The sequence below is a fragment of the Cheilinus undulatus genome, linkage group 22 (genome assembly GCF_018320785.1).
Source record: "Cheilinus undulatus linkage group 22, ASM1832078v1, whole genome shotgun sequence".
In the NCBI taxonomy this organism is placed as follows: domain Eukaryota; kingdom Metazoa; phylum Chordata; class Actinopteri; order Labriformes; family Labridae; genus Cheilinus; species Cheilinus undulatus.
This window is the reverse complement of record NC_054886.1, coordinates 4,391,762-4,408,114: the sequence shown is the minus strand read 5'-3', so window position 1 is coordinate 4,408,114 and position 16,353 is coordinate 4,391,762. Positions and strand designations below refer to the sequence as shown.

The 16,353-nt window shown below is 38.4% G+C and overlaps 1 protein-coding gene across 2 annotated transcripts in view; it reads left to right on the top strand.

Annotated features, from left to right (window-relative positions):
* The window catches only part of fxr2 (fragile X mental retardation, autosomal homolog 2), a 37,404-nt gene that overhangs the window by 9,577 nt on the left and 11,474 nt on the right, over positions 1-16,353 (top strand). The window contains exons 3-10 of one of the 2 annotated variants that reach the window (XM_041779335.1): positions 2,220-2,313; positions 5,576-5,647; positions 11,904-12,052; positions 12,297-12,390; positions 12,677-12,793; positions 12,880-13,050; positions 13,158-13,236; positions 13,377-13,486. In XM_041779335.1, coding sequence (XP_041635269.1) covers positions 2,220-2,313; positions 5,576-5,647; positions 11,904-12,052; positions 12,297-12,390; positions 12,677-12,793; positions 12,880-13,050; positions 13,158-13,236; positions 13,377-13,486 — 886 coding nt within the window. Of the gene's footprint in view, positions 1-2,219; positions 2,314-5,575; positions 5,648-11,903; positions 12,053-12,296; positions 12,391-12,676; positions 12,794-12,879; positions 13,051-13,157; positions 13,237-13,376; positions 13,535-16,353 lie in introns of both variants that reach the window. The other variant, XM_041779334.1, reaches the window with a different exon arrangement.

The following is a 16,353-nucleotide window of genomic DNA, read 5'->3' as shown; positions in this document are numbered from 1 at the left end:
GCTAACACAATATTAGATTAAACTAGGGCTTAAAAAAATGATTTTGACTCATTTTACAAATTGGATAGGAACTTTTGTATTAAAGGGAATGATAATTTTATATAATTCTCAAATTTAACAAGAAAAACATACAAAAATGAAGACAATGGGATTTTTTATTCTAAGAATGTGTCACTATAATGATTGCATGATATGTAAAGCATAATGTCTCTGCTGCAAAAAAAAAAATTAAACTGGTATTTTGACACAAATTTCCGGTAAAAGAAATATTGCCTCTCTGTGATTTGAAAATCGCAGCAGGCCATATTGCGATTTAATCGAATTTACGATTAATTGCCCAGCCCTACCCCTAACCCAGTTAAATCCTCAACATTTGTCTCCACAAGTCAACCATGTTAACCGATGGGCAGCAAGAAGCCAACACTTCGCCAGGGTTGCCAAGTGGGAACCCCCCCTGCACGGGTTTTCCTGCAACACCTCCATGGGGACTAAGCACTCACCTCTGGTGAACGAGGCTAATGCTCTGCCTCCCCCTTTTACCTACCTAGTGTGACGCATAATTCCAACTACCACAAGACTACTATTACTGATGCTGACTAGGGCTGGGCAATTAATTGAAAATTAGATTAAATCTCAATTTGGCCTGCTGCAATTTTCAAATTACAGAAGGTGCAATATTTCTTTAACCTGAAATTTGTGTCAAAATACCAGTTTAAATTTTTTTGCAGTAGAGATATTATGCATTACATATCATGCAATCATCCACAGGCAATTCTTTAGAATAGTCTACAATAATCCGTCTTTTTTGTCCATTTTTCTTAATAACTATGAGAATGAAATAAAAATTATAACTCCCTTCGACACATCAATTTCTATCCAATTTGTAATACAAGCCAAAATCATCTCAACTGAATATTTTTCAAAATTATTCAGCTCCAGTTTTATCTAATCTTGTGTTGGTTATGATATAGCTAGACTTATTTATTGCTTGTGTTTGGTGGTTAAAAAAAAACACAATATAAGGAATTTAAGAAATAATCGCATATCAAATTGCAATTGCAAGACTGGGTGAAAAAATCGCAATTAGATTATTTTCCCAAATCGTTCAGCCCTGTTACTGACATGACACATGAAACAAATGATATTTATTTAAGATCTCACGTTCTATCTCTCTCTCTGACTCCTCTATGCATGCAGTGTTTTTTGCACTTGTATGTTTCTTCAGCTCACATTTTGAAATGTTAATAAGATTGAGAGCCACACAATAACTGGATTAATTACTGTAATGTCTAACAAATAGTCAGAAAAACAGAGTGATTATTTTGTTTTATTGACATGTATTGGTAACAGTTTAGCTGTTGATACATCTCTTCAACATTCCCTGCATAGAATCGGTTCTCATGGAATTTATAAGCCAAGAAACTTTAACACTTCACATTAAAAGTGTGGCTAGCTCTTAAGGCAACACAAAGGTTTACTTACACCCTGCCATTTTAAATTCACGCACATTTGCAGGTATAAAATCAGTTGGGATCTCATCTTCTTCTGCTCTCTCTCTTTTCAAACTAGCCAGAATATGTGACGTGATATCAGATTCATTAAACTGAAGCTTCTGAAAAGCTGATTGATTCAGACAACAATGCTACTAACACTTGCTGTAAAATGTAGTTTAACTACTAATTGTAGCGCTATGACTGCCCCATTCTCATGAGAAGGAGGGGAGAGTATTTGCAATGCAGGATAAAACCTTAAATTGAAATGATAGCTCACAGCATGTGGCACAGTAATCATCTAATCTTCATCATCTTGTTTTAGGAAGCAAAAGTTGTAATTGAAATTTAAATTCGATTAATTGCCCAGGAATAGGTTTCACCTTCAGAGCTCATTTCCTGAACTTTATTGCATTTCATTGAGCTAATTTTAGGAAAAAGGACATCTGATGATGAACACAGTCACTCACTGATCAGAAACACTTCTGTCAAACTTCCTCATTAAACCTAACGAGCCATCTTAAGTTTTACTGTCATTATGTCGGTTAATGTGCTGCAGAGCAGTGAGTGGGTAATGCACCCATCCACGTAACTGCAATCTCACCGTGGTACTAGTGAAAAAGAACATTTCCTCCATTGCTTGACCCATGCCATAGCTTTCATGTAAACCTGTGAGACTGTTGATAAGCTGACAAGTGTTTGTCTCTGTGACGTGTTGTTCTTTCACAGCTGGCAGCCAGAGAGACAGTTGCCCTTCAGCGACGTGCGGTTGCCTCCTCCAGCTGACTACCACAAGGATATCAGTGAAGGAGAGGAGGTAGAGGTAAGGCAAACCATCCCACTTCTCCGTTTTCATACAGTAACAGAACTCGTGTCTCAAGGGCTTGTTTCAGGGCAATGTGGACATGAAATTAAAGTCTTTTACTCCAGATTCATAATGTTAATCAGTGTTGCTACTGATGTCTGCTTTTTAAATGATTTTGAAATAATTAGTTATGCTGCCACTTTAAGTTAATGCAGACTTTTTAAGAACTTTCCAAACTGTACATTAGATAGCCAGTATTTTACTGACTGTCTCAGAAATTTCACAAAGTCAGACCAACACTGCTGGTTAAAGTCATCAGTGACTGCTTTACTTTAGCATATGTACACATCTACAAGACTAGATATGGCATCCTGCACATGCTCTGCAGTTTCCTTCCCTAGCTTTGACTCTTTAGTCAAACTGTGTCTATGCAGAAGTCGGGCTGTCCCCTGCTTTGAATTTGCATTAAAAAGTAAAGCATGCAATGTATAGGATATGTAAGGAGCTGTCAAATTGTTTGTTTTTGTTGCTTGACTTCCAACCAGTTAGCTGCTTGCTTGGTCCAGTAGTAGCACCACATGTCATTGTAGAGTCAGACATACCACAAAATCCAGTTTAAGAGACGTACTTTTTAAATTTAATTTTTTTTAAATTCATGACAGCAGACGAGTTTAAAAACGAACAAAAGTAAATCCATGACAGATGCTGATAAAATTTGATACAATATTGCAGAACAAATACACAGCCAGTACAGCTTTAAGTATGTGCTTTTACAGTCCACCAATATTCTGACAAGTTCATGCTCTGACAAGATCATGCTCTTTTCTACCAGATTATGACCAGAGAAACTTTCCCAGTGCTCCCTAAGGCAGCTTTACCTAACTACTTTTCCTCCGATTTCCATGTTGTAGACAAAATTCCAATGTTTGCGTAAAATTTTGTTTCTCAGTGACATGACCGTCGTCCACGACCAATGGGAGTCGGTGTTGTACGTAAGCGCATAAAATCACTTCAGTCTTCAAAATGTGAACATGAGCGTAGATCGATCTAAAACCACTGAATGTCCGCTCTTAACTCCAGAGACTGAAAAACGTTTATGCTCAGAGCTGCAGTCAGATCTCTGCGCCTGCGTGTTTGTGTGCCTTGTCTGTCAGTTCATTCCAGTCTGACATGACAGGTACAGTAAACTGCCACTAGGACTTTCAAAGCAAAGCCCGATCAGTTTTTTCCCATGCTGAGACGGCCTGCATTTTCATATGGTACTTTTATTTTGATGTGTTTCTGGGATAGTTCCCTGGTTGTTGCAGTAACATGCAAACATTTCTACTTGATGTAAATGATTAAAAACATCAGATTATAGAAGATATTAACTCAAATGCGATTTCCATCTCCTTCCACATCTTGTTCTCTGCTTAAAAAATGTTGTTGTGAATTTCAACCAAATGCATGATGGGAAATCATCTCAAAAGGAATTGTATTATAGTCTTGTAGTTAATGACCTCCAGTCATTGCGAAATCTTGGTCTGAGACTAAAAATACAATTTCTTCAATTGAGAGGGTCTCAAGTGTCAGTCTTTTTAGAGTCTTTTAAGAGGTTTGGCAAAGTCTTCTGGTGTAAGGCCGGCATTAGAGAAGTCTGTTTTTCAAGCATCTATTCACATGCCACTCACATTTCTTCTTTCTACATTTTCAATGTCAGAGTTTTGGGCTCCTTCCAAAATTGTAGGGCACGTTATCAAACCAGTTGTTATATATCTAAACGAGTATTTGCTTAAATTAGGTACAACTGATTAATCCAGGAGGAGACGACACCGTGGCAATCTAAATGTGCATTTCTGGAGAGGGGCAGTCTTTTTGCCTTTATTTACTAGGACAGCTAAAGAGAGACATGAAACACATGTAGAAAGAGAGGGGGAAGATACTGTCAGGACTAAGCTTTAGCAATTAATCTAAATTTAGATCAAATCACAGTATGTCCTATTGCAATCTTCAAATCAGAGGAGCAGTATTTCTATAACCTGAAATGTGTCTCAAAATACCAGTTAAATACAGTGATTTTGCAGGAAAGATGTGGCTCATACACCAGGGCAGTTTCTATGTTGTGGATCTTCCACTGACAAGTAGACTTTCCACCTGTTGCTCTTATACTGGAGGAAATGCAGACCCCAATACATTTTCTAATTGAGCTATAACCCTAGCTTGTAAACATGCTGACTGACCTGCTCCTGGTGGGTCGCTGCATTAAAGAAGCTCTCATGACTAATGCCGGCCTTATGTCAGAAGACTGCTAAGACTCTAAAAGACTGACATCTGAGACCCTCTCACATCTAAAGACAATTTATCAGCAAGCAATTGAGTTTTTAGTCTCAGACTAGATTTTGCAAAGACTGGGTCAAGTCTAGAATATGATTCCTTCTGAGATGAATTTCAACCAGATGCATGATTTCCCATCATGCATCTGGTTGAAATTCACAACAATTTATGTGCAGGGAACAAGATGTGGAAGGAGATGGATATATATTGCATATAAGTTAGTATCTCTTCTAATCCAATATTTTTAAGGGTGAATGAAGTGATTTTATGTGCTTACACATAACACCGGCTCCCATTGGTTGTGGCCGACAGTTGGGTCACTGAGAGACACAGTTTGCATACGACCAGACTAAAGACTTAGGACAATATCAAACATGTTTGATATTATCATAACGCCAAGACTGAAGAAAGACCGCCTTAAAACAGCTAAAATCAAGTCTTATGACCGCCTTACACCTATGACTGAGACAACGGGAGGGAGCTCCGACTTTAGCAAGACTCCCATGATTTTACTCTGACTTTGGAATTTTGTCTGCGACTTTGGAATCGGAGAAAAAAGATGTTGGGTGTAAGGTCACCTTTAGTTGACTCTTTAGGAAAAAACTACTCACATTTTCTGCACCACCACATGTCATGTTGACTTCTAAAATTCATTAACCTCCCCTTTCTGTCTCAGTTGAATGTTGGCAATAGCACTAGTCACTTTAATTGTCCCTGAAACATTCAAACCTTTTTTTTAGCCACCATGTTTAGAATAATGTCCAAATCCCAGTCACGCATCCCCACTCAGTTACGATGGATTCATTTATGAAGCAGTAAAGGTCATGAATCCCATTAGCTTGTTGAGTGCACATTCACTGTCATCACATCTCACTTTCCACCACAAACTGTTTATGTCCACTTAATGGGTGTAATAGTCGTATTTTTTCCCTGACTCAGCTGTAATCACTGCGTGCCTTTCTTACAGGTTTACTCCAGGGCCAACGAACAGGAGCCATGCGGCTGGTGGCTGGCCCGGGTCAGAATGATGAAGGGAGAGGTAAGTGATGAACAAAAATACAAAAAAATCTGAATCTTTTATAAAGTAAATAAATAAAAACTGGATAAAACATAGACTCGATGACAAGTGAGCAACTGAAAGTTGTGCCACATCACATTACATTACATTAGAGTGCTGGAGGACTGGAGGGCAAAAAACCCCTCAGAACAGTGAAAGCTACCTCTGAACTGTCGCTGAAGCCCCTGGCATTTTATATCACCTGACTACTGCATAAAAGCTGAGATGTTTAACACCCCAAACAGCATGTGAACTCGCACACAGCTGCAGAGATGGTGGTGACATTAGTGTAGCTTGACGACCACGGCTTGATTCCATGTTGATGTTTGCGTCTTTGGGAACACACAAATTTGACGTCTAAACCTTTTAAACCGAAATTTGCTGTCAAGCAGACCAGGGTCAGTCTCCTCACTTATGAATTTCTTCTCTTCACCCCTCGGCATGTCAACAAATACACTGTAGGGTTACAGGAGGAAGTTGTGGTCAAACTTGGTCACATGACCAGTTTGTACTAATGTTTTTAACATGTTATGGTTTCCAGATTAATCTTGAGTGTACTTATCTCACTCACAGAGCCTTAAAATTACATGCAGGTTTGGCATTGACTGATGAAGATGCAAGTGTCTATTCCTCAAATACCAAATAGCATAAAAAAATACAAAACCTTCAGTTTTTACTGCAGTGCCTTCAAAATAACTTCGTATTATTCAAAAAATAAAAGTCTGTCATGTTTTGAGAATAAGGTTAGCTCAATGAAGTGCAATAGTGGTACTGTTGTAAATCTAAAGGCCTTTCTGCAGACAGTTTTGTAAACCTTTCAATACAGAAATTATTGCAGCCTTTGTGCGATTATGTGGTTTCACAGCCTGACATTGCAATAAGACTAATTGAGCAGCAATACTACAGAGACAGTGGAGCATCTAACAGCATGTTTATGCTATTCTCTCCTCTCTGGGTTTTCCTCCACTGATGGGGTTCTGTAGAAGTACAACCTAGGCTTGTCTTCTTATCTGTTAGTGCATCCAGTTAAACAGTGAGGACCTTACATTTAAAAAGTAAAACTGTCAATGACACATGGGTGGAAACTGAGATAGTTTGCTTCTTTTTAGTGCACAACAGTGGGAAGCCTTTCTATCCCACCAGGAGTTTTATGACCTTCTGATGTCACAAGAAAGCTATTACCTTTTATTGCTTCAGTTCATATGATAATGATACAAGCAGTTAGATGATAGTAAAACCCTTTTTAGGACTTTTTTGGCTGTAATACGAAAAGCTGCATTGTTTTAATAATAATTTTGCTATCTTTAAAAAAAATAGAAATCTTTCTGTGAGTAGCACGTTCTCTGTCATTTTTGTCTCATGCTACCATTGACTGCATTGATCCTGTAACATACACACATTGTGCATTTAGTGGACGAGTGTGTGACCGTGCACCCTGTAATGGAGTTTGTTTTGCATAGTTTACAGCTGCAGACTACAGCAGGCTTTTGTTGTTACCCATAACCACCAGCTGGTACCTTCATGATAAATGCAGAAATGGCATGATGAAGGGGAGAAAAGTCAGAGCAGCAAGAAGACAAAATAACCTCACACAATAAAATATTAACACTTTACAGCACAGCTCTGTGTGAAGTCAATGGAAACTTGAGTAAATTATAGTTTGAATGTGTTTTGCAGGCTTTTAATGCCTTTATTGATAGGAGCAGGCACTGAAAAGATGAGAGAGTGGGGGACTCAGAGAGATATAGGAAAGTTGTCTCTACACCCCAAAACTCGAGTAAAATTGGTTGTCCAAGACTGAATAATCTTTCTGTTTGAACAGAGGATGGATCAGTGGATCACTTGTAGTTCAGATCTTTAGGGATGATCTGGGTGGATCAACTATGATCCATTTTACTACAGGTGATCAAATTTAGTATTTACTTCTGAATCAAAAAACACTTCACTGTAATGTGTCAGTGCTCCAAATCAGAAATGATATTCAGTAGCAGAGAATATGCTTTACCAAAAACTTTCACCTCCTTTCTGGAAACTATAAAAAAATTTAGATAAAAATCAGTCATGTCAATGTCCAAAAATCAGGCTTTTAAAAGATAAGAGCCATGACTCAGTACAGTCAGGGAATTTAACAGAAATGAGCTGAAACTGTGCAGCTGACACGTGTTCTCATCTCAATCTGTTGAGATGCTGTGTAAGAGGTAGAGCTGAAACTTTGTTTACATCGTTTTACATTGACAATAAAAATGGAGACGTAGTAACCTTTCAAAGCCGATGGATACGCCTGTTTCCTTGTTTCTCACTGGCGAATCCATCTTGCAAAGCTCCCGTCTGAACCGTTTGGGCCCGATAGAAAGTGACAGGACCACTCAGCGGCGAGTGGCGGTACTTTCAGGTGCGGCGGAGTTGTGATGTAAGCAAGCAGCAATTATGCAATTAAAGCGCCTGTTTTGTCAAAACTTGACATTTCTTCATTAAAAGAGGAACAAAGAACAGCAGTGAATTGTTTTCTTTTCAAAAACGACAAAAGTCGTGTACTGACATGTCTACAGTCGCCATGGTTTGCGTTATTCCTTGGTAGCTGCACACGCGCACCTCAGTCGCGGCTACGTCACGTGTTTTGTTGCTCTGATTGGCCCTTAGAGATGTGACAGACAGATCGTTCATCCAATCACACTCCGAGTCTTTTTCAAATCCTCCTTTCCAAACGCTGTGTATTGAAGATTGTCCAGATGGATGTGTGAAACAAATCCATCTGGCGTGCCAGGTTATAGAAGTAGCAGATTGACTAGAAACTATACCAAGGAAGTATTAGCAGCTTCAAAGACATAATTTGCCTTCATGGTGTTTTCAAACCCCTTTTTTTCCTTCTCTGCTTATTTTAATGAATTCAAACATTATAGTCACAGACCAGTTAATTACAAAGCAAAGCAAGCTGCTGTTTTGTTTTCTCACAGAGTACAAAAATACATTTTAAACTACGTTGCTGGTGTTCTTTAATCCAGCCTAATTTGCCTAATCTTCACAGTCCTCGGATGTGGTGGAAGCACCAGTGTGCAGGAAGAATCATTGCTTCCTTTGTTTTAGTTTGTGGAGCTTTTCAGTCAGAGAGAGCTCATCATAAAGATACAATGGCACCTTATGTCAGAAATAAAATTGGAGCCGGCTTGCTTCCTCTGTATCTCAGTATTTAATGATAAGCAATTATTTTCCACTTTGCCTCAGTGTTCTGTTATACTGCCAGGAAGTTTTTACTGAGCTGTGAGTGCTCCTGTATGTAAAGTGAATACAGGTCTGGAGTAAGAGGACCACTACTGGGTAATGAGCTCACACAGTCAGTATGTCCTGATGTGCTGTGACATTGCATCTTCAGTTTATTTCTCCTCACTGACTGGCGTCTGAGTAGTTATACCTCAGCTTGGCAGCCACAGTTGGCTTTTTGAGCTTATTTTGTGAATATCCTGATGATCTCTTTCAGCAGCACGAGCAGCAGGTTGAATAGTGGGTCAGTGGGATATGGAAAGGACAGCTTTGTAGTGCTACTGTGCCAGGGGAGGTGCTGCTGGTGTAGTGCTGTTATTTGGAGCAGCCTGATAAGAGCCTGCAGGAATGTCTAGCATTGACTGATGGCTTTAATTCTGTCCTTAGAGCACGCAGTGTGCTGTGTTCATCTCTCTGCTTCACTCTCACATGGTTCCCTTTTTTCTTTTCCATCATTTTCCATGTTTCTCTTCATCCGACTCCATCTTTGTCTCGGAAGCATGAAACATTTCATGAACCAGATGAAGCTGCTGTAGGGCTTGACTATAAATCGTAGTTTAATCGTTATTGTAATAGCACAATTTCAGTAAGCACATCATAAAAATCTAAATTTATCATCAGTAGTACGATGAAAGCATGCTTTCCCACTCAGCATTTGCACATTTTACCTGTGGAATGGAGGCCACGCTCCCAAACCCTTTGGATGCAGTTGGGTATAACTCAAGCTAGGTATCAGCTACCTTAGATTGATGGTTACAATACAGAGATAACAGCTGCTCTGAGGCTCCAAACAGCTCTTCAAGTGGATTCTTTTAATGTAATAATTGTACTTCTATTCTTTTTTTTTTTTCAAAACATGAAGATGTAAGACAAAATAGATTGGAATTTAGTACTTTAACCATGATTGTAGGTGTTAAATAAGAATTGCTTGTATTCACACTTAAATTAGCTCACGCATTTGTAAAAAGAAATTTGTCATAATGTAATGTATATCACAGAAAGACAACATACCACAATACCAATTTTCAGCTGTAGACTAAATGCATCTCGATCAAGAATGTTTTTTTTATTTAAGGGCATACACAAATTAATTTTAAACTTGTTAGATGATTCATATTTCCTACACTTCAAACAGCAGCTCTGCATCTTTATACAACTGCCTTTGGAATCTGATGGGCCTCACTCACCAACTGTTCTTCAGAAGAAATTTGCTCTTTAAAAATACCTGAGCAGTTTTAAGAGGATTCTGACATTCACCAAAGTTTTCTAATCTGTGATATGTTCTTAGTTAAGAATACTCCTTCTTAACCCTCCTACTGCCTTCACACTGTAGGCCACAATGATCTGAATCTGATTTTTTCTTTGTTTTTATTATTATGTTTTGACTCTTGATCAGATTTTCTGATGAGTCTGATCAGCACAAGTCACACTGATGTCTGATTTTTTTTCTAATCAGCTTTAGGTTGATTTTGTATGTGAATCAGTTAAAGTGAATCTAGGGTTGTGATGCAAAAATAAGAACTGAGTATTAGAGAGTGGAGCAGTGTTAATTTTGACAGCTATTTCTAATTTTAGTCTTTTGATAACTTCTTTTAGTTTTAGTCACATTTTAGTCATTTCTACCCTTTATAATTTATTATAAAAGGTATTTTTTTTTATAATTTTTGTCTAGTTTTAGTGCATAAAAATTCCTCACATTTTAAACTTCACTTTTATTCCAAGCATTTATTCTCTTGCCTAAATCTGGTACCAAATCATTGTAGTGTGTTCTCTGCACTCTGCCAAACCTGGGGTCCCTTCCTTCTCCAGCTGAGAGGCAGAAGAGACACAAATGCATTGGTTTTTTGCAGGATCTACCCACAGTGGAGAAATATCATGGATTTTGAATGTCAGAAATAAACTACATTACATTTTAGTCTAGTTTCAGTCATCTTAATGAAAACTAAACATACTTTTTGTCAGTTCTAGTCTTCACAGATCTATCTTTGGCTAGTTTTAGTCTAGTTTTTGTCATGGAATTAAAAAGGCTGTCAACAAACATTTTTAGTCATAGTTTTAGCTGCTGAAATGAACACAAGGAGGACAGTGGACATAGTCGTAAACAGGGACAAGAGAGTGGGGAGAGGGCCACAGGCCAGACTCAAACCCAGGCTGCCCACGCACATGGGGCACGCCCCAAACCACTAGGCCACCTGTGTGCCACTAGCATGCATTTTTAGAGTACATTTTACTGCATTTTTATCAGTGTATTTTTTTCATATCAAATAATATGTACAAATACATAACTTAAATATGGTCAGCTTTAAATTTAACCATACTGTGTTTGATCGGAGTTGCAAAATTAGAATAATGAATCTAAACTTGGCACACTGAACTTTTCTCATGAAACACTCTCAATAAAACCTACATTCATACATGGGTATTTTAGATATGTATGAATCATCTGTCATCATTTACCAGCATCTGAAATGCATACTTTTCTTATTACAGAGTGAGTTGTTTCTGGCACCGTCTGAATGAGTGATACCCTCTGATTTTTGTTTCAGCATGTATTTAATATCCACCACTTGTGTTGATGTATGATTTTTCTACAGCACTGTTTGGATTAGTTTGGGGGAACATTTTATCCCCTTTCGAACTACCTGAGTATTTTACTGGCATCTTGTTGCTTCTTGTGTGCTTCCTGTGTTTGCACACCGCCCTGTAGTCTCATGCCGTTATATGGGCATAAAAGAGATGGTTCTCTATGCTTATTAGGAGAAATGTGCACTTGCTCTCCAGCTAACAAGGACAAAGTTTTCATCAATTTATAGAAGTGTTTAGCAGTTTAAAAAATTGGCATCAATCTGATTTAGCTTTCTCTTAGAACATTTCTTCTTGGTAAATGAGGTCCATTGTTAAATGAGCTGTTTTATGAGTTTATTTGTGGTCACATTATAAAAAAATCTGTATTTTTTGTGTTTTTTTTTTCTCTTTTCAGTTCTACGTGATCGAATACGCAGCATGCGACGCTACATACAACGAGATTGTCACAGCTGAGCGCATCAGGCCCCTTAACCCCAACAGCCCTTCGTCTCGAAACTCCTTCCATAAAGTCCCAATCCCAGTCCCAGAAGACCTGAGGGACATGTGAGTCTTTATACACAATCATATTTTAGGCCTTTTTTTTTCCCCCTGAGCAGTGCACCAAGCTTAAAGCCTGGACACAGGGCAGGGGAAATGAATGAAAAGTATAAGGAATTTTAATTTTCTCAGGTGTGTAAACTATATTTACATGTCTTTAAAAGCTTGCTTTGGTTGTTATAATCACCCTCTGCTGCCAAATGAATAACAAGGCTGCCTCTCCTGTGGATTGTTTTCTTCCCACTGACAGCTGTGCAAATGACAACATTCACAAAGACTTCAGGAAAGCAATCGGAGCCAACTGCATCTTCTACAGTGCCCAAACACATGAACTCATTGTGCTGGTTAGTGCTCACAATACACACCTAAGCTACCCTCATGAACCTCACTATGTATCCACAGATGGAGGATTAACACAGAGGAGCTGTAGTTCTTCATAAGTAAAAGCCCAGAATGGTTATTTTTAAGTTTTTTTTCTGGTGTAGATTGAATGCACCCCATGGAAATACTTTGCTTCTCTCCTTAACTGTTACATTTTTTTGACAAATAATCAAAATCCACATTCTTTCAAACAAATTTTTGTTGTTTATTAAAGATCTCTAGCTTAAATTAGTAATTTTCTCCTCACAGTCTACAAATGAAACTACAGTAAAGCGTGCAACTCTCCTGAGCGACATGCACTTCCGCAGCATCCGAACCAAGCTCATGCTAATGTCCCGTAACGAAGAAGCCACCAAACATTTGGAGGTAATCACGTTCTTCAACATCACAAAGTCAGACTTATAAATCTTATAATACTCATGTTTAAACCAATTGTGTGGTTTCCCTCCCAGACAAGTAAGCAGTTAGCCTCAGCGTACCAGGAGGTGGTGAAGGTCAGGGAGGACCTGATGGGCCTCGCCATCGGCTCCCACGGTGCCAACATCCAGCAGGCGAGGAAGGTGCCTGGTGTCACGGCCATCGAGCTGGAGGAGGAGAGCTGCACATTCAGGATCTACGGAGAGGTACAGCACTTATTTAGCTTGTCTTGTTGGCTTCTGTTTGTTAGTTCTTGTAATATGCATGGATATGCTGTGGTGTAATATAATGTTACGTTTGTGTTGTATAACAGACCCCAGAGGCAGTGAAGCAGGCTAGAGAGTATCTTGAGTTCAAAGAAGACTACTTTCAGGTACCCAGGAACCTTGTAGGTGAGTGAGACACCAAGTAAGGGAGCTTATACTGTGTGACAACCTCCCACATCCTCAACACAGCATGCTCCCTATTACTCCACATATGTGCCTATTAGAGTGACAGTAATCTAACCGACTTGTCTTCTTGTTCCTCTCAGGCAAAGTGATCGGCAAGAGCGGCAAAGTCATCCAGGAAATCGTGGACAAGTCGGGCGTGGTCCGTGTCCGGATCGAGGGAGACAACGACAAAAAGCTTCCCCGGGAGGAGGTAGGCAGGCAGGGGGCAGGCAGGGACGACACTGCCAGCAGCAAAGAGGTGAATGGACCGTTCAGCTGGTCTCCCAGCCCCCCAAATAACCCCCCACCTCCCCTTTTTGCTTTCCGAAAAGCAAAGCTTCTTAATCGCAGCAGAGTGTATACGTCCCATGTGCTGTCTGCTTTGACACTTCATTCTGCTGCTTTGTCTCTCTTGTTTTGTCACAAGCCCTTGTGTTTCCACTGCTTTCTATACACACAGCCCACAGTAGAGCATTTGACAGTCATGTGTGGGTATTTAGTTTTACTTTGTCTCTGATGGGTTGGTATGTTTCTGTTTCTTATGTGATTTTTATACCAGTTCTTCCTGAAATTGTCTGTTATTCAACACTAAAAATTATATTTTGTTTAATGTCTGATTTGTAGCCAAGTAAGTATTTTTTCCCCCAACAATAGATCATATTTCTGTGGCAGTCATGCTCCTGTGACGTCAGGCTTGTCTGGGTTGGAAACTCAAACATTTTTATGATATTGTATTGGTATCGCTCAGAACGTTTGTCATATAAATGTCAAGATCCTGATAGGGCTGGGAAATTAATCGAAAATTAGATTAAATTGCAATGTGACCTGCTGCAATTTTCAAATTGCAAAAGGTGCAATATTTCTTTCATCTGAGATTTGTGTCAAAATACCACTTTTAAACTTTTTTTTTGCAGCAGAGTTGTTATGCTCGACATATCATGCAATCATTCGGGTGCCGTTTTTTTTAGAATAGTCTCCAAAAAAAATCCTACCTCCTTATTTTTGTACTTTTTCTTATTAAATACAAGAATGACAAAAAAACTTTAAAGCAATAGTTTATATCCAATTTGCAGTAAGAGTCAAAATCATCAGAATTAGACACTTTTAAAGAATTGTTCATCCCTTGTAAAAAGAATTGGAAAAGAAAGTTAAGAAATAATCACATATCAAATCACAATTGCAATATTGGGGAAAAAAAATCGCAGTTAGATTATTTTCCAAAATCGTTCAGCCCTAGATTCTGACAACTGTTTATATTTGATCATTTCCCAATTCTGAAGCAGTTCTTAGGAAAATGGATCCTAAAAAATCCAGAGAAAGACAGTGCACATCAGGATTTGACAACTTTGTTCTCATAGTGTGTGGTGTCTCCAAAACTCCCAAGTGTTTGGTCATCAAATGCAGCTTTAAAGTAAATAAGTAAAATGTGGCCAGCGGTGATCTACTTGCTACTTCCGTTGCTGGAGCTATTCCAGTCCGGCTGCTCTCCTTACCAGTTCGATTGTGGTATCTTTAAAAATACATGCTGTGCAAACACTTGTGTCGCTGCCACGAATCAACAAGTTGGTCTTCCATTTCTGATGTCCATCTAACTGTATGCGCCACGTTTACTATGGGTGTGTTTGTGACTATGGCTGGGTTTGTTGTGCTTCCTCTTTCCTTCCTGATTGACTATTATTCCATTCCTGGTGTCAGTTTTGCTCGTGTCTGCTGTGCCATCTGCAATGTTCCGCCCACACAACAGGATTTCTGATTGTAAATCTTGAGCCTGTTTAACATTTACGGTCTCAAGACGGAGTGTTTACAATAATTTTCTGAGCGGGTTGGAAACTGAAAAATCACCCTTAATTTGCCACAGGAAAAACTGTCAAGTTAATCTTTAAAACCGTCAGATAATCAGGCCTTTGCTGATTTTGATTTAAAGGAGGGAATTTGGCCTAAAATTGGCCTGATTATCTTGCAGTGTAAACCAGTCTTCAGCTACAGTGAGATCAGACTGACACGTCACATAATCATTGATAATAAGGCTAATATTAATGACAGATATAAATCATCATTTTGAAAATATTTGTGTACGCCTGGGGGAAGACTCACCGGATGCTTCTGTGGTAACAATGTAGCATTAGCTGTGTAGCTTTGTCTTCAAGCTTCACTGTTATTTCACAGTACTCTAACCATTGGTCAAATAAATGACAGATGTTTTTAGTGTTAGCATGAGCATAAAAGTCACATTATTAGCCGACCATTTGAGAAGTACTATTTAATGCAAGTGTTTCTCTTGATTCGTTTTACCTAGCCAATTTTAATTGGTTTTAACCTCAAAATTGTGGCTTTAAATGGCTAACTTAGTTTAAGCATCATTTTTTCAGTCATTTGGAACACAGTCAAATTCATCATCCCTCTTGTTGATAGGAAATTGAGAAATAAATGGCCTATGTAATGCATAATATACTCATTTTAGCTAATACCAATGTATACTCAACTTTTTTAAAGGTAAAAAGTCTTTCTTGTAGTTAGGGCTGAAGGATTTGAGAAATAATCTAATTGCGATTTTTTTTTGTTTCCCCCAATATTGCAATTGCGATTTAATATGGGATTACTTTAAGGTTTCTCATCTTATGTGATATTCAACAAACGTAAACAGTAAATCATTCTATATTAAAACCAATACAATACTAGATAAATTAAACTGGGGATTAGAGATTTGAAAAAAAAAATCTAATTGTGATTTTTGCTTGTAAAGCAAATTTGAAATCGATTGCTATACTGAAGGGATGATACATTTTTTTATATTATTCTCATTTTGATTAAGAAAATCTTATACATGGACAGGAAAAGTAGAATTTAACTAAACTCTTTTGTAAAAAGAACACCTGTATAAATGCACAATGTGTGTTTTGTGCTAAAATGCATACATTTATTTGTAACGTCTGCTATTGTATTTGGCCAAAATGTCCGATTTTTTTAGTATATATCTGCTGATACCGATATTATGCAGCTTAATGGATAATACTGTCAACATGTAAACAGCTGTGGAGCCTTAATATAGAACAACACAATTAATGCTACATTGCAAGT